The following is a 27,514-nucleotide window of genomic DNA, read 5'->3' on the forward strand; positions in this document are numbered from 1 at the left end:
GGTCTAGAGTTGCACAAAGCCCATGAGTTAAGACTTGTAAACACTTTGTAAACCACTGATAGGTCAGTTGTTCATTAAGTCTTCTACCTCAACTTTTTATGTATCAGAATTATGGTAGCCTTCTTCCATGTTCTTGGTACATCATTTTTCTTCAGGCATAAAGGAAATAGTTTTGCTAAGAGTTTGTAGATCTTTCTCTGCCTCCTTTTAGAAGTTCAGCTATAACTCCATCCTCACCTGCAGCTTTCCCATTTTGGAAGCTTTGGATGCTCCACATAACTTCTTCTGGTAGAATCTGTGGTACTTCAGCTGTGTCATAGTTGTTTTCTTCATTTAGTTCATCATCCTGATATAATATCGAGTAAAATACTTCAACTCTTTTTGCTATAGCATATCTATCTCTGGTGATGGTCTCATCTTGTACTTTGACTGCAACCATCTGTTTATTGCTGTTTGGCTTTTTTTTTGAGACTACAGTTGTTTGTTGTACGAATTTACAATTGAATTTTCTTATTTCTTCTATGGTACGTTTTTTGATCGTTTTGCACAATTCAGTGTATTCTATTTTATTCTGTAAATTAATTGATTGTTTAATTTCTTCATAAATTGTTTTGTTTCTTCAGAAATTTTGTCTTATTTCTGTTCTGTGGTACCAGCTATTTCAAGTGAGCATTGTAAAAGGTTTTGGGTATATATATATATATATATATATATATATATATGGTTAAATAGTTTTTTTTAGCTCTTCTATTCCATTTTTTTTCTAGGATTTTTAGCACTTCTATAATGAATTTCAACGTCTTTGTGACCTGGTGCCTTTCTTTATTTGCTTTCTAGCTTTTAATGTTTTTTAGTGTTTTATTTATTTTTATTTTTTAAGTATCGGAGGACTATCTTCAGATTTGTTAAACTTTTGTATTTTCTCTCTCCTGATTTCTACACTATAAAATAACATTTTGCTTTTTCTATTGATCATTCTTTTTTTTTTTCATTTACTTTATTTTTATTTTTATTTTTATTATTATGTTGTTTAAAGATTTATATATATATATATATATTGCTGAAAATAGCATGGCTGAAAATAGACAAGTCATGCAGTGCTTCTACAGTTCAAACCCATTAGTTAGGAGATTTCAGAAATGAATGTTCCAACTTTGGCTTGAACGACACCCAAATTCTGAAATTTCATTCGAAAGGCTGATGCAGCAACACAGCTTCATTATCAAACGCAAGGTATTTAGTGAACTTGAGCTGGAAGCACTGAAATCTCGAGCTGTAAAAGGAGATTGTACTGACGCTGAAGTGACCAAGAATATGAATGAAGCAGAACCAGATTCCAAGGTACAGAGTGCTGAAAATTTTGAAAATATACAAATAGTTGAAAGGAAGCTATCAGATAAGGAACAAGAACTCGCACAAAAAATTATCGAGCAAATGAACAGCAACCAGGAACGAGTTAGGCTTCGAGTATTGAGACAAGTACCACAACAAAAACTGAAGGAACTCCTACAAGAGGCCAATAAAGCTGCAAGGGATATTCCTGTTGGAACTATTGGGCAAACGAATCAAGTTATGTACTCAATAGCCTACGTCGTAACATCTGAATTAGGATATAAGATTAGCGAATTTCAAAATAAGGCTCAGGAATCAAAATGGAAGCATCGACTGGAGAATAAAATTCTTAAACTCAGAGCAGATGAGCAATTTGAAAAACCTTAAGGAAAAGAAGCTGAAAAACACAAAAATCCGAAATAACCTCATAAAGAGATATAATACTGGAACACGACCTATTGATGAAGTATTAGAGGAAGTGAAGCAAAAAATAGTTGCAGTTGCAGCTAAAATAAGAAGATACAGTGCACGCATTGAACAGTACAAGCAAAATTTGATGTTTCGTGCAAATCAGCACCAGTTTTACAAGAAAATTGATAGCTGCAGGAATGATAACCTTAAAGAAAATATAAATATAAATACCAGAGACAAAGAAAATACACTAAAGTTTTGGAAAAACCTATGGGACAACCCTAAGAGGCACAATGACAAGGCAAAATGGATTGAACAAATTACGAACAAATCTCAAGAACGAAAAATGGACCAACTGAAAATAACAACTGAAATGGTTCAAAAGCAAGCTAAAAAAATAAAAAATTGGTCAATACCCGGGAAGGATGAATTACATGACTGCTGGTTGAAATATCTAACAGGCTTACACGAAAGACTTGCTAACCAATTTTATGATGTTTTAGAAGGAAAATGCAAAGAAGAGCGGCTCACAGCAGGGAAAACGTTTTTGATCATAAAGGATAAAGAAAAAGGTCCAAACCCAGAAAACTTCTGACCAATAACCTGCCTGCCAACAACTTTTAAGCTACTCACAGGCATACTAGCTGATAAAATATACAGCTATCTTAAAGCAAATTTTCTTCTCCCAATTGAACAAAAAGGTAACAGCAAAAATTCAAGAGGCACAAAAGACCAATTGCTGATTGATAAAATGATTCTTAAAAATTGCCAACGTAGAAAAACCAACCTTCATATGGCTTGGATAGATTATAAAAAAGCGCTTGATTCTATGCCTCATAGTTGGATTTTAAAATGCACAGAACTATTTGGTATTAGAGAAAACGTGCAAACATTTTTGCAATCCAGCATGAAAAACTGGAAAACAACGAGAAGAGATTGGAGAGGTAAACATAAAAAGGGGCATCTTTCAAGGAGACTCATTATCTCCTCTATTGTTTATATTGTCATTGATCCCCTTAACTAGAATTTTAAATAAAACTGCTCATGGTTATCAAACTGCGCAAAAGAGTGCAAAGATATCTCACCCTTTATACATGGACGATCTGAAGTTATATGCAAAATCAGAGAATGAACTCGGATCGTTGCTAAACACTGTGCACATATTCAGTCAAGATATATCAATGGATTTTGGCTTAGACAAATGTCCAATTGCTGGAATAACAAGAGGAAAGTTTGAAGATATAAACGAAATTGAGCTGCTCAATGGTGAAATAATCAAAGCAATAAAATTTGAAGACTGCTACAAATATTTGGGAATTTTAGAAGCATCACAATTCTGCACAATAAGATCAAAGAAAGAACTAGAGCAGAATACATAAGACGATTAAGAAAACTCCTTAAGTCAGTGCTTAATGCTGGAAATTTGATAAAAGCAATTAATACCTGGGCCATACCTGTTCTGAGATATTCAGCAAGCATTGTTGAATGGACCCAACTAGAGATGGAAGATTTAGATCGAAAAACTCGAAAATTAATGACAATGCACCATGCCCTCAATCCTCGCAGTGACATTGATAGGCTATATCTATCATGCAAAAAAGGAGGTACAGGATTATTACAAGTGAAGCAAGTTATTGAAGAAGAAAAACGAAATTTAAATGATTATCTGCAGCGAACAACGGAAAAATTTCTAATTGAGGTGAGGAAAGAGGGTTTATTTAAACCCGTGGAGACAAAATTGGAATACAAAACCAACCAAGTAAAAGTGAGAACTGAAAGATGGAAAAATAAGGCATTGCATGGAAAATACCTTCACAGCATAGAAGACAGTGCTGACAGCAACTTGACCTGGCAATGGTTGAGAAATGGAGCACTAAAGAAAGAAACAGAATCGGTAATTTTTGCAGCACAAGAACAGGCCATTAAAACCAACGTTATGAAGGCAAAAATACAAAAAAATTCAAGAAGACAGTAAATGTAGATTATGCAAAGAAAGGGAAGAAACAGTAGACCATATTATAAGCGGATGCAGCAAAATCACAAATTGAGTACCGTAAAAGGCATGATAACGTAGCTAAGATAATCCACTGGCATTTATGTAAAAAGTATGAGTTTGAAGTATCTAAAGACTATTGGAAGCATAATTCACCAGAAAGTGGTTGAGAACGAAAATGCTAAAATACTCTGGGATTTCAAAATCCAGACTGATTGGGTGTATTACATTACAAAAACTTGTAATGTAATACACCCGATATAACAGTGGTTGAAAAAAGTGAAAACAAGGGTGTTACATTTATCGAAATATCAGTACCAGGAGATAGTCGGATTGACAACAAAGAAAATGAAAAAATTGCAAAATATCACGATTTGCAAATCGAAGTTGAATGAATCTGGCAAAAGAAAACGAAAGTTGTTCCCATAATAATAGGTGCTTTAGGCGCCATCCCTAAAACATTGAAAAAACATCTAGAAGCACTCGAGTTACATGGATTAAAAATTGGGCAGCTGCAAAAGGCCGCTTTGTTCAGCACAGCTTTCATTTTCAGAAAGTATTTCCACAATTTATAGGCCCTTGGGTAGGGCTCGAATTAGTGGAAAATAACCAGCCTTTTTTTAAGACTGAGGAAGCAAATCAAGCTTTGATGAATATTATATATATATATATATATATTGTTTTTATATTAAAACCTTTTTACTTAAATTTCGGTTCTAGTCATTCAATTCTCTTTTTAAAAAATATTCTCTTTTTAAAAAAAAATAGTTAACCGAGTTAATAATCATTCTTTCATATATATATATATATATATATATATTTTTTTTTTTTTGTCTTCTTTTTGTTGAATAGATTTAGTATACTTTCATTCATCTGTAGTTTTCTATTTTGAGTGTGTCCTGAAAGTCCTTGAAAAATATTTTTCCATTTATCTATATATTCTATCAGCTTATCTATCAGTTTCCATTTCATGTTCAAAATGCATCTTTGTATAATGTTCTAAAGAGTCTTTAAGTTTCATTGGATACTTGTTTTTATTGAGTTATTCTTTAGGTAATTGAAATCCATATAAGGTTCTTTATTTTTTCTCTTAGTGTTTTTGAGTCTTAGTTTTAACTTTCAATTTAGAATCAACTGGAACATGTCTGAATCTATATGTGCTCTTGGTATATTTTTGTTTGCACAGTACTATTTCAAATCTTTTTTGATCATTACATAATGAACAAACTATTGTTTATATAATGATTATATAATCAGTTTTTTTTTATTTTACTATCTCAGACCTACCAGGTATATAATTTTCTTTTTGGTTGCTGGAAAAAAGGTCTTTGTTATTATTACATCATTGTGCTTACAAAACTCATTTATCCTTACACCTCTGTCATTTATATCACCAAGTCCAAAGTTAGCATTTATTGAGGACACTCTTCTTCCTTTGGATCCAACATTTGCATTTAAGTCTTCCATAATGATCTGGATATCACTTCCCTTTATTTCTTTTATAGCATTTTGTATCTCTTCATAGAACTTTGCAACCTTTTCATCACAATGATGTTGGGAGAAGCATATGCCTGAAGGATAGCAATCTCCAAAAGTTTTTTTTGTAATTTTTAATTACTATGATTCTGTCACTTATAGGCCATTATCGAAGAATACTCTTGGAAACGCCTTTTTTTTTTCGTCATAACTGCAATGCCTTTTGTTTATTCTTCACTTCATGAATAGATTTTACTCCTTTTAGTTTTTCCATTCCCTTGTCCATCTTGTCTCCCTAACTCCCATGATGTGTATTCATATTTAGCATGTCTTCCATTTAATGCTCAAGTTTCCCAATTTGATATACTGGTCTGACATTCCATGTCAGACCAGTAACAGCCTATTTATTGTTTTCAGATGGATTTGATCTAATGATGACTATCACCTTCATAAAGTGTGTTATTGGAATTCATCCTGCAGTTCCCATTTTGAGAATCTTCTTCGCCATATACACAGTAGAGTCCTTTGCAAAGGTCCTAGATTCTTCTGCATTATTGAAGTTCTTTAATTGGTGATCCATAATGTGCAGTAGAAAGATTAGATAAAAGTAACGCTCCAATTTCTTCCATCTTGTTGCATTACACCATTATAGTTATTCTGAACATGCTTGTGATTTCTGGAATTAAGTAACATGTTGAAGGCTTAATAAATTGTATACAGCACTCAGAAAGGATTAAAACAATTTAATACTTCCTATATTTCGTTCTCAGACACTGAGACATCTTCAGGGATTACAAAAAACTAATGTAACATATACACAATTACCACACAATAGTAAGCCAAATACGTGGGTGACACTAAAGTCCTATCTAGGTGGAACGCCCTCTATGGGCGGTTGTAAGTGGCCTGGAATGTACAGTGGGATCTCTGATGATAAGTGTTTCCCAAATCTTAGGAACCGTATTTATTTTGATTTGGTTGATTTCTGAGAGCTGCTGTGGATTCTAAAAATAGTCTCTTTTTTTTGAATTTGCTCTACCACAGTAAATGTGGTGGAGCATGGTGGTTTTTTCCCAAGCGATCTTGTGGGTTGTATCCAAGACATGGTCAGCCAGGCCTGACTAACCATAGTGGTGATTGCAGATGCATGACTTGTGTTTCTCAAACTACAGATATCCACGTACCCCTTCTTAAATTTTCATTATTACCAAGTACCCCTAATTAATTAATGTAAAAAAATTTAATTAATTAAAATTAAATATCTATTTTATTTAAATTTATGTGTTCATGTAAACAAAAAATATGATTTATTTTTAAATTTTGGTTCTCTAGAGATGTCAGATGACACACTCATCAATTTCATTTGATCCAGATGCAATATCAACGTTTTCTTGTTGCTTACAGCTACTTGTATTTGCTATATTGCTCTCTTTTCGTGGTTTTATAAATCCAATCTTTAACCAATGATCCATACGTAAGAATTTGGAAGCTAAGAAAAATACTGTATTTACTCGAATATAACTCAAACTTTTTTCCCAAAATTAAAGCTAAAAAATCGTGTTGCGAGATATGTGCGGGAATTTTCAGAAAGTAAAGTTTTCAGGAAAAAACTGAAAATGGTGTGACTTACCATGAAGCTCCTACTCGCTATCACTACTTTTGGCATCGAGAACAGTTTCTTTGTGTGCATCGGCAAAGTCATCTACCCAAATATTGTCATCTTCTTTCCCATTATTTCAAGCAAAAATTACCAGTAATTTACAAGACTTGAGATATGTAGAGCAGCGAAGAACTGCATATGATTGGTGAGGTATTAACAAAAGATCATGCGAACCAAAGACAAATTAGCATTTCAACAGTTGAGTTGAAATGCTAATTCCCTTCAACCGAATTCCATAATATCTGAAACATTCACTATATATTTCTTAGTTTTAACACGTTAACGACGGGGGTGGTGTCAAGCGAAACCTATGTTCCACCGGCAACATATGGTTTTGCTTGGTCTATACAGCAGTGGCTGTTGGATAGGGGATGTGATTCATTAGTTAGTGCTGTTTTTATCCCGGTTGTCTCTAATTGCACTGTTTGTTGAAAAATATAATGATTCCTTTAATTATGCATAGCCGAAAATTGCCACCTATCCCCTAACGACCTTTTGCGTACTCCAGGGGTACACGTACCACACTTTGAGAACCACTGCTCTAGGCAGATGGTTGTTGATCTACCTGTCTGTCCAAAGTATGCCAGCTTACAGGAACAGGGCACTTTAACACTCTTAGAAAACCTTTTTCTTTCTAGCATCTTAGATCTCTTTTCCTTTGCCATCAATTCTGGTAATTTTTCTTGGAAGAACAAAATCTACAAGCAGATAGAGGGAACCGCCATGGGCTCACCCCCTCTTGCCAATTTTTATATGGAAAATTTTGAAAAACGAACAATAGGCTCAGCCCCTCTCATACCTTCAATCTGGCTAAGATATGTAGATGTGTTCTCTATTTGGCCTCATGGCCCAGACACATTAGACTCTTTCCTCAGTCACTTCAACAGCCTTCATCCAAGAATCTAGTTTACTATGGAAAAGGAAAAGAACAACAGTTTACCCTTACTTAGACACCTTAGTTACATGCCTTCCTAATGGTTCAGTTCCCTTCACTGTATATAGAAAACCTATACACACAGGCAGATACATTCACAAACTCTCCCACCCCCACCCAACAATATGGCATTATTAAAACTCTAACCAAGAGAGCCCACAATCTTTGTTCCAGTAGAACTATCCTTGCAACTGAGCTCGACCACATACACAACGCCTTCCTCTTGAATGGCTACAGCGATCACAGTATTATTGATGTCCTCACAGCACTTAAGCCTCAACACACAAATTAAGTAACATCAGGAAAATAGTAACATTTATATCATTTTATAAGTCATGTAAACAAATCTCTGTAGATCAGTTGGTATTGGTGATGCCTTTTGGTTCGAATCCAGAGCCTTCCTAATATCTTTTGTCTTCAGTGAAGGTTTCACCATTACCAAGTTGACTAGATTTTTAGAGTTCCTACAAGGCCTTGATGGCTTTCGTAGCAGCTCAGGGTCCAAAAGTTCCCACCATACCTCATTTTTGCAAGTATTCTCATACTTCTCCGTTGTCCTCCACTCACAATGAGTATGTTTCAATTGGATTTTGAGTGGGAAGATTTTTATGTTTATTACCAGAAGGTACTTGTACAAATGAAACCAGCTAAACATTAAGTAAATTGGTTCTGCCTTCTGAAAAAAATTAACATATAAGCATAACAATTTCATTTGTGTTTGACTATTTTTAGAAAGCTAGGGACTGACAGCTCCATGTGTAATGTTTCCTGCCTTCCTTATTATGCCCAGTTCTACTTGTTAAGCCGTGCAGGCAAGGTCAAATTAGTTTTTGAAGATCATTCTTTTGGTTATTTCTGAATACTGGAGCATCTAGAAAATAAAAAGCATTTATTTAAAAGTTAATTCCACTCAATTTGTATTATTATAGAAGTAACATCCTTTTACAATTTGGATATTATTTAATATTTGCTCGGAGCTCGAATCCATTTTATTTTCACTTTTAATTTCTACAGTAGTTTCTTCTATCTAGCTGATAGTTTATAAATTTGAATCCTGCTGCAAGCATAAATGTTTATAAGGCACTTGTCATTCCGAGGCAGTGAAATTCGTTTGCTTTAGGTGGCAGATGAATTTCACTGTGTAACACCCCACTCACCTTATTGAACACTTGAAGAACTTTTACATATGGCCTCTGGAGCATGGTTTCTTGATTATTTGACTATTAGTTTATTTGGTTACTAATGCTAAATAGGTTTTCAGCCTTTCGTGTTGGGATTCTCATTTAAAAATTTTTTTAAAAACAATTTTTGTAAGTATTTACTATTTTATACATTTATTATTATTATTTTTTAATGTATTACTTGGCTTCAAACACCTGTTTTGCTAACTTTCAATAGATTGTTTGTAAATTCATGATTGCTGTAAGCTTCTAATCTAAGGAGGTGCTATTCTGTGTGATTGGTTTGGATCTGAATGGGAATTTATAATGCAGTATGTAAGTGATTTCACATTACATGATGTGAAAGAAACTCTTTTTATGCTATCATGCTCCATTTTTATTAGCTTCTTTCGGATATGAATATCTACATGAGACCTTTTATGATCAAATGGCGCATGATAGGATAAAATGAGTTTCTTTCACATCATGTAATGTGTGAACTTCATGATTCATTTTTATACTGTCCACAGCTTTATGTGACTGCATCATAAATTTTAATTAATGGCCCTTTGAAATTTTGTTCATTACATGCCTACTAACTGGACAATAATGAGTGAAGGTTGGGAAGATACTACTTTATACATTTTGACAGCTGAGCAGGGTACTATGAGTGCTCTACTCCAATCATCTGGAATTCAACTTCCTGATCATGCCTTCTGATTTATGCACTGTAGCCACTGTAAAAGTGTTGTCTCCATATTTTAGCATTTCTGGTTGAATCTATTCCAGCTGCTTTTCCATATTTCAGGTTTGTGTTAGCTTTTTCTACTTTTAGTACAGATATATTATTCCAGATGGCATTCCTGGTGAGTATTTTCTACCACCATGCCATTACTGCTTGTTTCATTTAGCAAACTTTCAAAGTAATTACTACATTCATCAAGAATATCTTTATCTTCAGTCTTTCTGTCCCCTTTATCATCTGTAATTCCTTTTAGAGTACTCTGTCCTCAATTTATTAGCTTATTTAATACAGCTTTCCTTCATAATGTGATCCATATAGATAATGAATAAAAGAGGAGATAATGTACATCCTTGTCCAACACCAGATTTAACATCAAATCATCTTCCTGTACTTCCTTCAGTTCTAACTTCTGACTTACATTCTCAAATAGAGACTAAGTATTGCGTGATATAATGCCCACATATATTACACATAACTGTAACGTTTTGAATAGCTTTTCTCTTGGCACCTTATCATATGTCTTTTCCAGGTCTACAAAACTTAAATATAGATCTTGTTATATTCCCATGATTTTTCAACTATTTGTCATAAAGTGAAAATCTGATCCTAATATATCTTTAACATTTTTAATTGGCCAAATCTGAATTGGAATGATTATCTCTCTCTCTTTTTGTCTCCCCCCCCCACCCTCCCCCAAAGGTTTGGGAGATTCTTATTTTTTGTAACCATCAAAAATAGTTTTTAATAATATTATTTATTAGTATTAATTTCTAGCATGTGGCAACAGTTTTTAATTGGTAAACCAGCGACTGCTCTATGTGCCTTGTATTCCGGTTTCTTTGATTTGCTTATTTCCATGCACTGATAATGATGTACCATTATTTTCAGTACGAAATATCTGTACTTTGATTTCATTAAAGTTAATTACTGTGGTTATTGTGTAATTTATTGTTTCTGATCCTAGCAGCCTCTATTTGGCCTGAATCCAGCTTGTTCTTCACAATCCTTCTCAACCGTTTCTCAAGTATACTTGCATATATCCTACCAAGAACACTCAGTAATGAAATACCTCTGTAATTCTCACATTCAGTTTTATTTCCATTTTTATATATGGGTATTATGAGAGCTCTACTCCAGTCATCTGGAATTCATCTCTCTGTCGAGGCCTTCTGAACTATGCAGTGCAGTGACCTCAAGACTTTTATACCTCCATACTCGAGCTTCATTCTATCATGTACTCCTGCCTTTCCACATTTCAGGCTTTTTGTTGGCTTTTTCTACTTCAAGTATGGATGTATATTCCCGATTGCATGCCTGTTGAGTTTTTAACCACTGCTGTCACTCTTGTTTCATCTAGTAATTTTTCAAAGCAGTTGCTCCATACATCAAGGGTAGTATCTTTTTTTTTTTTTCGGTTTTCATGTCATCTTTATCATCTCTAATTCCTTTTACAGCACTCTTTCTTCCATTTCTGAGCTTTTTCAACAGCCTCCAGATATATTTTGCTACCTTCCTAATATTTATTTTCTCTGGTCATACCAAAATTTTCCATGACTTTTGTTTAGCTGATTTTACACAGTGCTTTGCTTTCATTTTTCTCTGTATTCCCTAAGAGCACAAGCTGACTTACTTGTCTGGAACTTTCAATATGCTTTCTTCTTTTCCTAGACTGCCTCTTTAACTTACTGAGCCCACCATGTAGTTTTGATTTTTTATTCTTGCAGATTATTTCACCACATGCCTCTCTTGCTGGATCACTCGAAGTTTTCTTTAGGGTTTGCTACTGAATCTCCAAAGTTTGGTTCTTATTTTTAAACTCTTTCATTTTTTCTTGAATAATGTTTGTGTATTTCTTATACACCCTTTTCGGTATGAAGTTCAATTTTATCCTGTTCACCACTAAATGGCGATGACTTCCTATCTCAGATCCTCTGTATACTCTTGCCCTGAATCAGTGGGAAAACAAGACTGTCGACAATAACATAGTCAATGAGACTTTTCTTGTTCTTTGCCTCTTCTCTCCATGTGAATTTTTGTACATTTTTATGTTGGAACATGGTTTTAGTAAGAACTAACTGGTAATTAGTTTACGGAATTAACAACACATATAAAGTATATTAATTAAAGATAACTTTAATAAATTACTTCTATATTTCGGCAACGTCACGCTGCCATCTTCAGGAACATAAAGATATGGTATGTGCACGCAGGCACTAACAAAAGCAAATGAGGAAGAAAGCAAGAAACTAATATTGTTCCTAAAGTCCCAATGATGCCCACTGGTGGGCTAATTTGGTTATCTTGGCAGTTGGGCTAAGTTCTCAAAATGTAGGTATCCCAAATTTGGGATAGTTTCATGCACCCAAATTTGTTGAGGTTAGGAACGTTTTTTAGAGCTGCTGAAGATTCCTTGAATAATCTTTCGTGTTTAAACTTACTGCGGTGTATTATGTAAGGAAAGTTCTACAAACAGATAGAGGGGACAGCCATGGGTTCACCACTTTTCCCCACCCTTGGCCAATTTCTTTATGGAGACCTTTGAAGAGAAAGCCTTAAACTCCGCCCCACAAAAACCCACTATTTGGCTTCGTTACGTGGATGACGTGTTCACTATTTGGCCACATGGCTCAGACTCACTCCACTCCTTCCTAACACACTTAAACAACCAACACCCCAGAGTCCAGTTCACTGGCAGATACATTCACCAGCAATCCCACCATCCCCCCTCACAACAATATGGGGTTATAAAAACACTATATAACAGGGCAAAATTAATCTGCTCAGATGACAAGGCCCTAACTACTGAACTAAACCACATCCACAACACTTTCTTAGCCAATGCTATAACCCCAAAAAAATACTAAAACCAGTAAACCACAACCCCCCCCCCTCTCCCCCTCCACAATAAAGATTACACCAAATCTATCACCATCCCCTACATCCAGGGCACCTCTGAGAAAATAAACCAATATCCTCAGAAAATATGACCTTACTTCTTGTTACAGACCATATAAAAAGCTGGCATTCCTTATCCACTCTACCAAAGACCAACCACTTCCCGTAGACCTACCTCGTGTATACCAGGTCCCTTGCAGCTGCAAATTGTCCTACTTTGGCCAAACAGGCAGAACAACAAATACCAGGATTTCAGAACACAAAGACTACATCCGGTTTCACCAGTACAGCTGCTCTGGGCTGGTGAAACCATGCCTTAGATACCCACCATAGAATTCGTTGGAAGAAAACAAAAATAATACACTGCAGCAAGTTTAAATACGAAAGATTATTCAAGGAATCTACAGCAGCTCTAAAAAACGTTCCTAACCTCAACAAATTTGGGTGCATGAAACTACCCCAAATTTGGGAGACCTACATTTTGAGAACTTAGCCCAACTGCCAAGATAACCAAATTAGCCCACCAGAGGGCACCATTAGGACTTTAGGAACAATATTAGTTTCTTGCTTTCTTCCTCATTTGCTTTGGTTAGTGCCTGCGTGCACATACCATATCTTTATGTTCCTGAAGATGGCAGCGTGACGTTGCCAAAATATAGAAGTTATTTATTAAAGTTATCTTTAATTAATATACTTTATATGCGTTGTTAATTCCGTAAACTAATTACCAGTTATGTATGACCAACGTATAAGCCTTGCTACTAGAATTAGTAAGAACTAGTCCATGTCTTGAGCAGAAATCTAGCAGGTACTTATCATTATTATTAGATTTGCTGTTTTGTCCAAGTTCTCAAAACATTCTTATATGTTTGGTAATCATTTTCTTCTGTGCTGTTTAGATCTCCAACAAGGACCAACTTTTCCTTTTTCATTGTGTCAGCTGCTTTTTCTAATGCCTTGAAAAATTTTTCTACTTCTTCCCCTCTGTGAGACAATGTCTCATTCCAGTTCCCCATTCTGATAATAGTCCACATCACTCTACTTGATATCACTTGCCATTCAAATGGATTATCCTGAATCTAATGCCGTGTATTTTTTTCTTTGTCATGTAATGTTATTGAACAACCACAAAAAAACCCTCTCCTCTTCTGAGTAGCATCCTTCAGAGGAATTCATACATATTAGAAACCATCCAATTTTTTATGTCGGGTCACATGAAGGATCATGTACTAAGTTTGGCCATTGCTATAAATTTAAAGTTTTTTTATAACACAGCCCGACACAAAAGATGCCCTCACATTTATATCACTGTAGTGCTGTGTGTGTGTGTGGACAAGTAATTAGAAAGAATAAGGGAATTTGTTGATGTATTTCTTCAAGACCTGAGGGTTGTATTCATTGGGGAAATTAGTATGTGGAAAATACTGTTCCAGAGAACAGAGGTGTAGGGAATGAAAGTAGAGTATAAGAAATTGGTTTGATGATTCGGAGTATGGGTGTTCACTATCAGCAGCTCATGGTCATAAAGGATTAGAAAAAAAAAAAAGTAAAGGGACAGTAGTGTTTAGCTCACTGGAGATCTATGAAAATCTCTATGGAAAAGACAATTCAACAACAGCATTTATGGGAAAACAACTAGAGGTAGCCATTGATGGAGAGCTCATGAATTAAGTGAATCTGAATACAATTAGGCATTCTGAGGGAGATCTTAAGAGGCACCATCCTATATGTGGGAACAGTATTCCATTGTGGGGAGGATTTGTGCTTTATAATGTGTCAGGAGTTGAATAGGAGACAAGCATACCATTTGGATTGAAAGAGGATTCTAAGTATTTTTGAAGTTTATAGACTGTTGACCTAATATGCTTATGTCAGGATATGTCTGATGGGAAATATAATCCTAGAAGAGAAAAATGATCCTGATTGGCATGCAAAATATTGTCAAAAGTGAGGAAAACTGGACATTCACAGGTTATCCTTACCCAATTTGAGAATGGTGGAGATCAATGTTAATGGCACTCGGTAGAGTAGGCCTTGAACTAATTACATGAGCACTACGTGATTTTGAAAAATAAATAAGAGGAGTAGAGTACTGTCATCAGCAAAGCTATGAACGGGATTGCATGTCATAGAGAGTGAAAAGTTCATTGATTTATAGAAGAAAGATTGTAGATGGATGCACAGAAACCTGGACTACATCAGCATTGATTGAAAAATGATGAGGAAGCTGGCAATCCATTCACAAAGAGGAGGAGGAATATCATAATATGGTAACTTGATAAGAAAGCCCCAATGCCAGACTTCAAATGCCTTGAAAATATGCACAGAAACCTGGACTACATCAGCATTGATTGAAAAATGATGAGGAAGCTGGCAATCCATTCACAAAGAGAAGGAGGAATATCATAATATGGTAACTTGATAAGAAAGCTCCAATGCCAGACTTCAAATGCCTTGAAAATATCAAATACACTTGAGGTTCTCTGAACTTTTCCATAGCCTGTATTCAACAGTGGGCAAGATTGTTTAGGTGATCTGTGGAAGCTGAATGGCGGAATCTATATTGGTGATCACTAAGTAATTGGTGAATCTCCAAGTAGTGAAGCATTTGCTATTGATGAATTTTTTCATTGCTTTTCAAGAGTATTGAGATGAGATGATACATGATAGGTGCAAGTTCTGGACCACCCATTTTTAGTACAACTGGAAGAATACCATCAGAACTGGAGATTTTTTAGTATCAAGGTGACTGAGTATTTTTCTGATGTCCTTCTGGCAAAATTTTAGAGGAAGCATACTGTGGACAGTTTGTAGAATGGTATGAGGAGATTGTCCTGATCGCATATACAACATTTGGGTTGTGGGAAACTGATTCTGTTATGTCTACTTTATCTTTAAGAATTGTCACCAATGTACTATCACGATGCAAGAGGAAATGTAGAAGGAAGGACAAAAGTTTTGCTCCATGGCCTTAGTGAGAGACCTGAAGGCTTTACGGCTATTTGAACAGGTGACAATGCATAACTACATTTTTCCACATTAAATTATTTGCTTACTATCAGCCTATTTAAATCATCCTGCAAGCTCTCTACATCATGTTTATTAATTATTACCTTACCGAACTTTGCATCATCAGATTCAAAATTCACTCTTCAGATTATTTCCCGTATCATTTATCTACAAATTAAACAGCAGTTGTCCAAGCACAGAACTCTGCAGCACCACTAGTCAACTGCCTTCTCCTGGAATATGCTCCTCCATATACTACTTTTAGGTATGTTCATCAGCCACCCTTTTCTTGATATTAAGAAAAGGGTGGCTTTTCTTAATATCAATAATAACAATAAGAACAGGATGCCACATGGAACAGAGTTCCATGTGGCATCCTGTCAAACGGTTTTGCAAAATCTAGCAGTATCATCGTGTAGCCATTCCCTCTATCCAGCTCAGCTGTCACTCAATTAAAAAAAGTTAGTAGATTACTAAGGCATGACTGACCCTCCAACAAGTCATGCTGCCCCTCATAGAGTATGATATTCTTATCCACCCATTCCAGAATTCTCTTTTTAACCAACTTTTTCAGTATTTTTACCACCACTCCTGAGATACTGATTGGTTTATAATTTGCTGCCACAGACTTAGACCCTCCTTTAATAATTCCCTTATGCAAAGGAATTATTTTGTCCTCCTTCTATCTGTTGGGACTTTGTTGGAGCTGAGACTTAAATTAAACAGCCTAGTCAAAGGCATTGCCAGTTCCCTGCACATTCTCTTTGTGCAGGGAACTGACATCCACATTGAGATTCTGCAGTATCCCAAATACCTCTAATTTATCAACTTCTGTTCTCACATCAATCGATGTCATCTCTGCCATAAAATATCTTCATTTGGATGATATAACGTTGTAAAATGGTCATTCAGTAGGTTAACAGTTTTGTCTGCTTCTGTAACCTCTACCATGTGCACACGCTAAAGTTATCCTTCCATAGTCATTCTTCATCCTGTGTGCCACATAGCAACAAAATGCTTTGGGATTTCCTTTTGCCTGCTAGGCTAACTTCTTCTCATAATCCGATTTTGCCTTCCTTACCATGCTGGTCACTTTTCTTACCTGTTCTTTTTACATTAGATGAAGATAGGGAGAAAAGTGAGGAGGAGGAAGAAGGAACTTGTTAATGCTGGATTTTGAAGACCTGTATGTTTTTAGGAAATATGTAAGAGAGAAGACTGTTCCAAAACAGGCATAGAAACAGTGAATAAATAAAAAAATTTTCCTATGAACTGAACTGTGAAGTTGTGTTGAATAGGTTGCTGTGTGAGTTTGACAGGAGTATTGATGCTAGTTCTGAACAATGATACCATGGGAATATTTGTAGAAAATGCAAGCAGAAACTGAATGTCTCTGTGAAAGAGCATGGAATAATTTGGTCAGTTCCACATGAGTCATTAAGTAACCTAATTTCTCTCTCTGTACAGAACCAAGTATGTTTTAGGAGCTGTTAGTAGAGACACGTTCACAGGTAACATAAGGCTATGATTGTAACAGAAAACTTAAGTTGATGATGATGAGGAGGTAATATTAATAATGTTTATATTAGAAGTTGGTTATTCCAAGAGGAGAAATCTTGTTTTATGTGAGGATTTGGAGTAGAGATATGACAGGATTGACTTTTGTTAACTTTGAAATATTTTTATTATTCAGTCCGGTCAAGATACTTCTGATCTTGGATTTAAAAAACAAAGAGCAGCGTATTTTGCAAGTTTGGAATGTTATAGGAGAACATTTACTTAAATCACAAATTCTCAATCATGATCGAATAAGAAGCCAAGAAATCCCCATCACCTGATGGTTAATGATGCGAAAGGATTATCCAAATGCAATAAGGAACAACTAATGAACATGCCAGTTAAAACAAATTAACTTGAAACTAAATGAAGCAAATATACAACAAGAAAAAAAATCCTGAATGGGAGTCAAAAATGTTTCTGTTATGCATAATCCAAATACACTTGCAAAGCAGAACAAATACAGTAGATCCCCCACTTTTACAATTAGTTTAAATTTTCTATTATGATTATGAAATTGGCCATTATATTTTCATTTAATTGAAAAGTCTTTGACGGTTTTTAATTTTTTGGAAAAGCCAGTAATGACTGGTTTAGATAATTGATTTGGCTCTACAGGTTTTTGTTGATGATGTAAATGAATTCCTGAAACTAGTATGAAAAGTAGCCTACCATTGAAGAACTCATCAAAATGGCAGAGCAATTTTGTTGAGTTCAAAATTCTTAAGAAGTTTCTTCATTTTCAAAGAAGAAAATTTTTAAGAGTGTTCTCCTACTCTTAATTGTAAATAATAAAAACTTTTACATAGGCTAACATTAAAAAATTAATCCTTTACATTAAAAAAAAAAAAAAAGAAAGAAAGAAAGAATATACGGGTTGAAACATTTGGAATGGAAGCTTGTGAAGGACTTAACTAGTCCGGAATGCCTTTCATGCTACGTGGAAATTTATTGAAAAAAGAAAAAGAGGGGTAGAAAGGCTTCCTAATTAAGAAGAAACAGTATTTAGATTTTTATTTAAGAAGCTGGAACAGTAAATCCTTTAATATTTCACTTTTGCATTATCCTTTATTCAGGTGTAAGCAAACAAAGTTTGCATTTGAAATACAGTCACAAATGGATTTCTTGTATATTGAGACTGATGACTTTGCACTAATTGTCTTTATATCCCATAATGCAAAGTACACTGACACACGTTTTGGGGCATGTATAATGCTATGCATTATGGGAAGGACCACCACCACCACCCAGATTAGTTTCAACCTTTCATTAGGTCTCTACTCACGGTCTGTGTAGTGGTCCTTCCCATAGTGCATAATATTATACATGCCCCAAAACGCTTCATGCATAGTTCAAATTGTATTTCTGGAAATATGACTTCATTTAATATCACTGAGCCTATAAGAAATTAGGTTCTCATTTATGGTGGATTGCTTACTGATCATTTTCAGCAACCATTTAGGTCATAAAAGTGGGGATTTTTTGTATATAAATGACACCATTCAAATAAAAGGCAGTAAAATACAGGGGTGTAATTACTGTTCACTTGGTGCAGCTTGTGCAATATAAATCATCATCAACCAAGAGCTAGTTTTAGTGAATACTGTAATCCTTGACTGAGTAATGACATTGCAGATTATCATTAGTTATTAAGTGTTCAAATTATAAACAACAATGATGTAAAAGTAAGGTCTTAGAGTCCAGAAGATTCTGTGGTGTCAACTTCTTTGCAGTGCTAGATCAAAATTTTTAAAAGATGACATACAATTGACATTCCTGCAGTCTGTTCTCAGCAGAACATAAGAGTAAAAATAATCTCATGGAACCTTGTAAACACTCGGGAGAGAAAGAGAAGGTTGTTTATTTGTAGTAGAAGCTGATATGTAGGAGAGTTAATTATGGTGATGGGGAAGTAGGCATTAATACTTTTTGAGGATACTTAAAAATGGATTGGAGATTCCAGCAGTGTGTGGAATAGCAACTCTGTACAGAATTGAAAGTTCATAATAAGAAGATGAAGTTCGTATTATGTGTTGAAGATGAGCTTGATCTTCCTTGGGATAAAAAGCCATTATTATTAGTCTTTTATTATTATTATTATTTCGGGCAACTCCAAAGAGTCGACAGACTCATCGAGGGAGGCCCTAACATCATGTCAAGAAAAACTATTCGACATTCACACAGTATCTATCATACCTCGCCTTGAACTCATTCACAGTCATAGCACCCACAACAGACTCTGGCAGCTTTTTCCACTCAGCTCTAACACCCTTGCTAACCACATTCTTGCCCAGCTTCCATGTATGGCCCATAGTCCTCCCACAATCAGTCCTATTCTCAAAAATATCTTCTGAATTAATCTTATAGAAACACTTCAGTAATTTGAATGTCTCAATCATATCACCCCTTTTCCACCTATCAACCAATTTTTGCAACCCACAAATCTTCAACCTGTTCTCATAAGGTTCATTCCATAGACCTGCTATCATCTTGGTCACTCGTCTCTGGATCCTCTCCACCTCCTCCCCATCAAAAAGAAACCTTGGTGCCCATATCTGGGCACAGTAGTCTAGACGGGGTCTTATTTATCAAGGCCCGATACAGAGGAACAATAACTTGTTTGTCTCTGCTTGTTAAAGTATTTTTCAGTAACCAAGTGATTTGATGAGCTGATTTAGCCACTTTTGCGATGTGCCCCTTAAACTTTGACTCCCTATCCACCAACACTCCCAAATCCCTAGCCTCGTCAATCTCCTGGAGTACGGTTCCACCAATGTGAAATACTGCTGCTAATCTTTTCATCCCAAAATGCATTACCTTACACTTTGCCACATTAAATCGACATCCATTTTCCTTAGCCCAGTCCTCCAAACTATCCAAATCATCTTGCAAAATTTTGACATCCTGTGCACTCACTATTGCTCTACCCAACTTTCATCATCAGCAAACAAGTGAACACTTCCTCTCAGATCTCTTTCCTATATCGTTAATGAACAAATTGAAAAGTAGTGGTCCAAGAACAGAACCCTGTGGCACCACTAGTCACAAGCCATCTTTGGACTCTACTCCTGAATAAACCACTCTCTGATATCTCTCCATCAACCACCCTCCTATCCATCTCACCAACCCTATAATCCATCCCCCATCTGCTGCAGTTTACTGATTAAAATTCCATGTGGTATCCTGTCAAAGGCCTTAGCATGGTCCAGTAGAATCACTGTAAACCCATTACCCTTATCCAGTTCAGCCGTCACTTTGTTATAAAACCTGAACAAGTTACTGAGGCATGATCTACCCTTCACAAAACCATGTTGTCCTCCATACAGTATTCCAATTTCATCTATCCAATCCTGTATTTATCTCGTAACTAATTTCTCCAAGACCTTGACAATGATTCCTGATATGCTAATCGGTCAGTAATTTACAACAGCAGTCTTGGAACCTCCTTTATGCAGTGGAACTATTTTCCCCCTCCTTCCACCCCCTCGGAACTAACCCAGACCCGAGACTCAAATTAAACAAAATGGTCAAGGGCACTGACAATTCTTTAGCCACTTCACGTACGACTCGAGCTGGTATACCATCCAATCCCACAGATGTATTGACATTGAGGTTTTGTAATAGGCTACTCAGCTCCACTTCATTCACCACAATTCCGTATAATCTATTGATTCATTCATTCCTGCAGTGTCACCACCTGGATGATATATTCTTGCAAAGTGCTCGCTCAGTAATTCAACTATTTCAACTGATTCGGTTACCTCCCTACTATCGGCATTCTTTAAAATCATTCCGTAATTTCAGGTCAGTAATTTACAACAGCAGTCTTGGAACCTCCTTTATGCAGTGGAACTATTTTCTCCCTCTTTTCATCCCCTCGGAACTAACCCAGACCCAAGACTCAAATTAAACAAAATGGTCAAGGGCACTGATAATTCTTTAGCCATGTTAAAAAACTGGCTATAGCAACACTCAACAGTCTCCCTTTAGCTGCTTCATGTACGACACGAGCTGGTATACCATCCAATCCCACAGATATATTGACATTGAGGTTTTGTAATAGACCACTCACCTCCACTTCATTCACCACAATTCCCGTATAAGCTATTGGTTCATTTTCCTGCAACGTCACCACCTGGATGATATTCTCTTACAAAGTTCTCGTTCAGTAATTCAACTATATCAACTGATTCGGTTACCTCCCTACCATTGGCATTCTTTAAAATCATTCTGCCATATACATTTTTTCTTTTACTTTCAACATATTGAAAAAACTGTTTGGGATTCTCTTTAGCCTGCATGGCTAATGTTCTTTCATAATCCGTTTTTGATTTTCTTACCACACTCGTTACCCTTCTGGCCTGCGCTTTATACTGTTCATGTGTCTGCCATAAATTCCCTCCACAGTTTTTTGCAGCTCAAGCTTAATGGTGTAATTCATCCATTTATCCTCTACTTGATTTATTATTTGGATTCTAGGTATACAGTCAGCCAATGCCTCATGGCACTGAACCAATCAAACTCCTAAGCTTGTCATACTTATCAGCCTGATAATTCCACATGTACCCTATCTTAATTGTAAATTCGACACCTTTAGCCACCTCCCAAGTCAAGACCCTATGATCACTCTCACCAATTGGTGGCAGCGTGGTCATATTCGTTACAGCCAAATTCTCAGATGCAGTTACTAGGTCAAGCACTCTCTGACTCCTAGTATTTTCCATTACATGCTGTCGCAGATAGTTATCCATTAATAATGGCATAAAATCCAATTCCTTCCTCTCATGTGTCCTCTCCTCCTTCCAATCAATGTTATCATAGTTGAAATCACCCATAATAATTACCCTCCTTCCACTCATTTCTTCTATTTGCTTATACATACTATATCCACATCTATTCCATCACCTGGTCTATAGCAGCACCCAACTGTATATTTTGTTCTGCTAGTTTCAATCTCACACCAAATAGCCTCAAATGTGCTCTTTTCTCCATCCTGCAGTTCCACTTCTATTCTCCTTGGCTGTAGCTTATCAGTCAGCTATCATCAGTAACACTCCTCTCCCCATTTTATTCTCCCTGTCACTCCTGAACACACCATACCCTCACATTCAATCCCACTGGCTATATCATCTTCTTTCAGCCATGTTTCACTAATGCCAATAACCTGTGGCCTGGAAGTGCCAACCAAGGCCAAAAATTCTTCCTTGTTCCTAATACTTCTGGCATTGATATACATGAATTGCAGAAGCCCATTTGTCCCATCCCTATTTTGATGCCTTATACTAACTATCCCATTCTGATTCGTAGTCTTTCTTACTTGCTTGGGCATATTGCATACACTCAACTGTCTTCCTAAAGTCTGCATATCTACCACCCCCCTCAATAACTCTAGTTTCCCTGATTCTGCACATCCACTACATTCGACAACACCTTTTCAAGTCTTCGTACACCAAATCCATTCAAATGTAAATCATCCATCTTATATAAATCCTTTCGCCTATCGAATTCCACACATCCACAAATTCCACACCACTCGTTATGCATACTTTATGCATGAAGTCATTTGCAATTATGGCCCTCCTTTTATACTCTTCACTGTCATACTGTGGAAACAGACTCACCATCTTCACTCTTCTCTTTTGCTATCTCAAGCAATTCCTTCACATCCTCACTCATAGCCATTTTGTCTCCTTTCAAATCATTTGTACCTGCTACTACTATCAATTCTTTCACTCGCTGCTTTTGCATTCTAATTGACTCGCTTACATGCTTAACTTTCTGCACACATTCACTCCACTATTGTTGTTTAACCAGACTCCATCCACTCTCCTCAATGCATACATTTCGCAAATGGTACACTGAATCAAATCCTTTAAATTAAAAATTTTAGACAAAGATGGCGACCTGGACACCATGTTTGATGTATTCCTCTTTATGGGGAAATGTGCACAATAATTGTATCTATCAATTTACTATTTAAAATACTCAGAAAACACCCAAAATCACCCAGAGACGCTAAAATACAAAAAGTAAACAATACTATGCAAATTCACCAATTATTACTCAAAATGACACTTATCTGTTCAGGAGCTCTCCACAAACACTACACACCATGTACCCCTCTAATGGTGGCCAGAGATTATGCTGCATAATGCTTTGGATAGTATGAGTTTTAATTTAAGATCATAATGCTTTTTGTGTTAACATGTTCAAACACCATTAAGGGTTAGATAATGCCAGAATCCTGCTCTACATGCTAAACATTGAACTTTCAATCCACTTTAGACCTTAAATAATCAGAATAGTAGTAGTCTCATATTAGGATTATCCTGTAGTTCACTAATTACACTAAAGAATATAATTTTTAACATGGTGATTTGATGTTAGCATGGCTATTGCAGCCAATAAAACTTATATGGTGCTTTTAAACAAATACTGTACCAGATTAAGCTAGTCTGGGTCTCTAGTATGCATATTTCTAGAGACTCATCCAGTTATTTGCATATGTAAATCCTCAAACTCTACTCTTATAATTACTGCTGAAGAAACCAGATTTTATCTGTGTTAATTTTTCATTTATTGGATGTATATGAAGTGAGAGTACAATATCTAAAGGATGTTAAGTCATATTTGGTGAAGTAAGGTAGCCAGTTATTTGTGATAATTACACACATATTCCACTAACTTATAGGATAGATAATTTAGACATTTTTGACAGTTGTGCCATTTTTAGCCTTTAGTGGGCAATGAGCTCATAAAAGTAAAAGACAGTATAATGTAGTGCTTTAAAAAAAAAAAAAAAAGGAGAGAGAAAACACTCCATTTTTTTATGACAGTGCCCACCTGTGAATGATAAATTTATCATACAGCATGGATAGGTCAACTAAGTATTACATAATCTGATTCTGGTTTGGAGACCAAACATGGAACTTTTTCAGATCACATCTAGGCTTTCAGTAAGGTGGGTGGTAGTCTGCCAGATGAAATTTATCTCTCACCTAAAGACAATATTACGGTTATGCACATGGCATTATAAATTATTGTTAGTATATTATAATAACATTAAAAATATTGGCATGCTCATTAGTCATACACTGCCCAGTTCAGTGCTTTTGACATTTTTATGAATGTTATTGCTAAAATCACATTTCTTAACATGTTAATTTTTGTGTAAACATATGGTAATTTCTGAAGAAATGATTGCTTTATGAATGAACCAGTAGTTGTATTTTAATAGTTGATGGTGTATAGAAAAGTCATCAACATAATTTACTGCTATCAAGGTAGAAAAAGCTACAGCTGATCATGAAATGTGCCTTAGTTATGTAGGGTCTACTCTTAGCAGCTGAATTATTCTTTCCAAATGTAATTATTTCCTTATTCTTCAATTGAAATTTCCTCTTTATTTTGTTTGTTCGTGTATCAAGTTGATTTTTTTCCATCCCTTATAAAGGTACAGACCTCCACAACTGATGCAAACCATGAAGAAGATGAATTTGATCGTCATCTCAATGACTGGGAACGGGAATTTGAAAAGTGGAAAGAACAAAATAAGCATCACCCTGATAGAGATGCTTTTGCCCGTTATGAGAAACAGTGGCAGGAGTGGCGAGATCAACTTCTTCTTCGGCGCGATCAAATGAGAAAGTCTAAAGCTCAAAAACAGACTACCTCAACGCCTGCTGGACAGCCATCATCTGGAACATCCCAATATTCTACAAGTACATCTCAGTCCTATGCTGACCCATTGCAACAGTCTGCATCATTTCAACAGCAGCCTACCACTTTTCAACAGTCTGTTCCACAAACATCAGTTGTGCAATCACCCCTTACTCAGTCATCGCTTCCACAGCCAACTTCAGTTTCACAATTGTCTATGCCACAGTCATCATATACACAGCCAGCTCCTATATTGCAAGCATCTTTTCCACAGCCAGCTATCATGCAGCCATCAGTACCACAGCCATCACCTTTACCACAGGCAACCCCACAGGTATCATCTCTTCCACAAGGAACAGTTTTGCCGGCATCGTCTCTCCCACAGGCCACAGTCTTACCACCTGCATCACTTCCACAGACACCTGTATTACCACCCGTTTCCTTGCCACAAACATCAGTGCCACCTCCTGTGTCTCTGCCACAGACATCTGTTCCACCACCACCTCCACCAGCATCTCTTCCACAAGCATCAGTACCACCACCAGTGTCTCTTCCGCAGACATCTGCACCTCAACAGTCGCTTATACATCCAGCTGTACCACTTTCAAATGAAGCTTCACAGCAGGCTGGTTCATCAAATTTTGCTACTGCCACTAAAAGTAAGCTGTTATCCTATTTGATGTAATATTATATAGCAATATAAATAATTCTACTTAACTATTATACACCTAGTTTTAATGGTACCTATGTTTTGCCATTCATCATTAAAATTTGGATATATTTAATATTAAATGAATCAAAGTGTGTATATTTTGGAATGAATAACTTATTTCTACTTCAGTGTCTATATTTTACGTACCTATTGTACCTAAGACAATAATTAAGGCATTTCAGGATGATAGTCTTCCAAGTTTTTGGAATTATTAATTAACTGAATGTTTCAATTCCAGTTGAGAAGATGTTGAAAGGTCTCTGAGCTCATATATATATATGAGACAATAATTAAGACGTTTCAGGATGATAGTCTTCCAAGTTTTTGGAATTATTAACTAACTGAATGTTTCAATTCCAGTTGAGAAGATGTTGAAAGGTCTCTTAGCTCTCTTTAAATAACCTTCTTTATATGAAAACTTTCTATCAAACATGTATTACTCTAAGGCAGGGCTCAACAAATACACTTATCTGCTTGTTTGCTTGCTTGTGGTGATTAACTGTAGATAAGACAAAATAGAATATTTTCTATTTAAATGAAAATTACTTTCTAAATGATATCTTTCTAAGTTGAAGAAAACAGAATATGTGTAACTATTGTAGTAACAAAAATTAATGTAACTAATTATATTTTCCAAAAAATCAGTGTTGTTTTTACTGTTCTTCCTTCTCCTTATTTTCATTGACTTCTTAGAGTGCCTGTTTAATTTATTGGAATATATCATTTAAAAAAAGGTATGCGTGTGTGTGAGAGGGGAGGGGGTCTTGGGCGAGCACTCTTATCCCCACCACCACCAATAGGATTTTTCATAATTTATGAAACAATGCTCTAAGGTATATTCTTTATCTTACGTTTATTGCATTTGATGCAGTTAATGTAGCTTTGCAGTTCATTATATTAAACAGCTTCTCTGGCTAAATTGTGAAATGTTACTTATTAGCAAGACATTTGATATATGCCATAAAAAGACCAGAGTCACATCTGTTTGTCTTTGTTATTGCTATTGTGGAATATGTATAACTGAAACCTTCTGAATATCTTGGTTACTTTTTCTGAAATATCCTGATGCATTGAATCAAAATTCTTCTTCCACATTTTGTTGGTGGTTAGAGATGGTACATAATTATTTATGTTTCTTTAGATATCTTTTTAAAAGAACCATATATCCTCATTCGCTTTGTTAGATGATTCTTTACAATAAGAACTCCATACAAATACATGCATGCACTCATCAAAATCAGTATTTTCTGAACATTATCCTAAGAATCCACAGATAATTGCACATCATTGCTGATCACGGCTGCAATTTAGAGGAAAGCCATTCCATATGTACTTGGTATTTCAGAATATTGGAACTTTCTCAAAGATAATGAGAAAGTTCCAATCACTACTTAAACTTTTACACCCTACTAAGGAAAATTAGCTCCATATCGGAGTCATGTTGTGTGCATATTCTCACATTTTTATTTAACAGGCTGTTCAGGAGGAGGATTGATTAAAACCATATCTACTCACTGTATCTTATTGGTAAATCAGAACAGTCCAGTATAGTATCAACACTAACCAGAGAATCATTAAGAATAAGGTCCCATGCATTGATAGAAACAGTTTCATTTCTGAACTGTTTCTATACTAGTTTCTTTAATAGTTTCAGTGCTGTGCTGGACTGTTTAGATTTATCAGTCAGATACAGACTCGTAGATTTGATTTTAAATCAATCCTCCTCCTGAACAACCTGTTAATTAAAAATATGAGAACATTCACTCAATATGAGTGTGGTATATGCCAGTCATCGGCAAGCATATGGATTTGTAGTTTTTCACCATCTATGCTTATTCCTCCATTTAGGTCTATTTTTTTTTCAGTATGTATTCTAAAGTGCTGGTAAATAGATTTGGGGATATCACATCGCCTTAGTGGACCCCTCTCTTTATATCTGTTATAGGTTAATCAAATAAGGTTATTTGTGTG

The 27,514-nt window shown here is 35.7% G+C and overlaps 1 protein-coding gene across 7 annotated transcripts in view; it reads left to right on the top strand.

The window, feature by feature from the left end:
* The window catches only part of LOC150101595 (uncharacterized), a 427,246-nt gene that overhangs the window by 51,648 nt on the left and 348,084 nt on the right, over positions 1-27,514 (top strand). For all 7 annotated transcript variants that reach the window (XR_016549078.1, XR_016549080.1, XR_016549079.1 and 4 more), the window contains one exon: positions 24,626-25,490. Coding sequence is in view for 4 of the 7 variants with exons in the window: in XM_090400964.1 (XP_090257090.1) it covers positions 24,626-25,490 (865 nt within the window). In the remaining 3 variants the exon portion in view is untranslated. The remainder of the gene's footprint in view (positions 1-24,625; positions 25,491-27,514) is intronic.

The sequence above is a fragment of the Typopeltis vanoorti genome, chromosome 11 (assembly GCF_054136105.1).
Source record: "Typopeltis vanoorti isolate ZY-2024b chromosome 11, IOZ_Tvanoo_1.0, whole genome shotgun sequence".
Classification (NCBI taxonomy): Eukaryota; Metazoa; Arthropoda; class Arachnida; order Uropygi; family Thelyphonidae; genus Typopeltis; species Typopeltis vanoorti.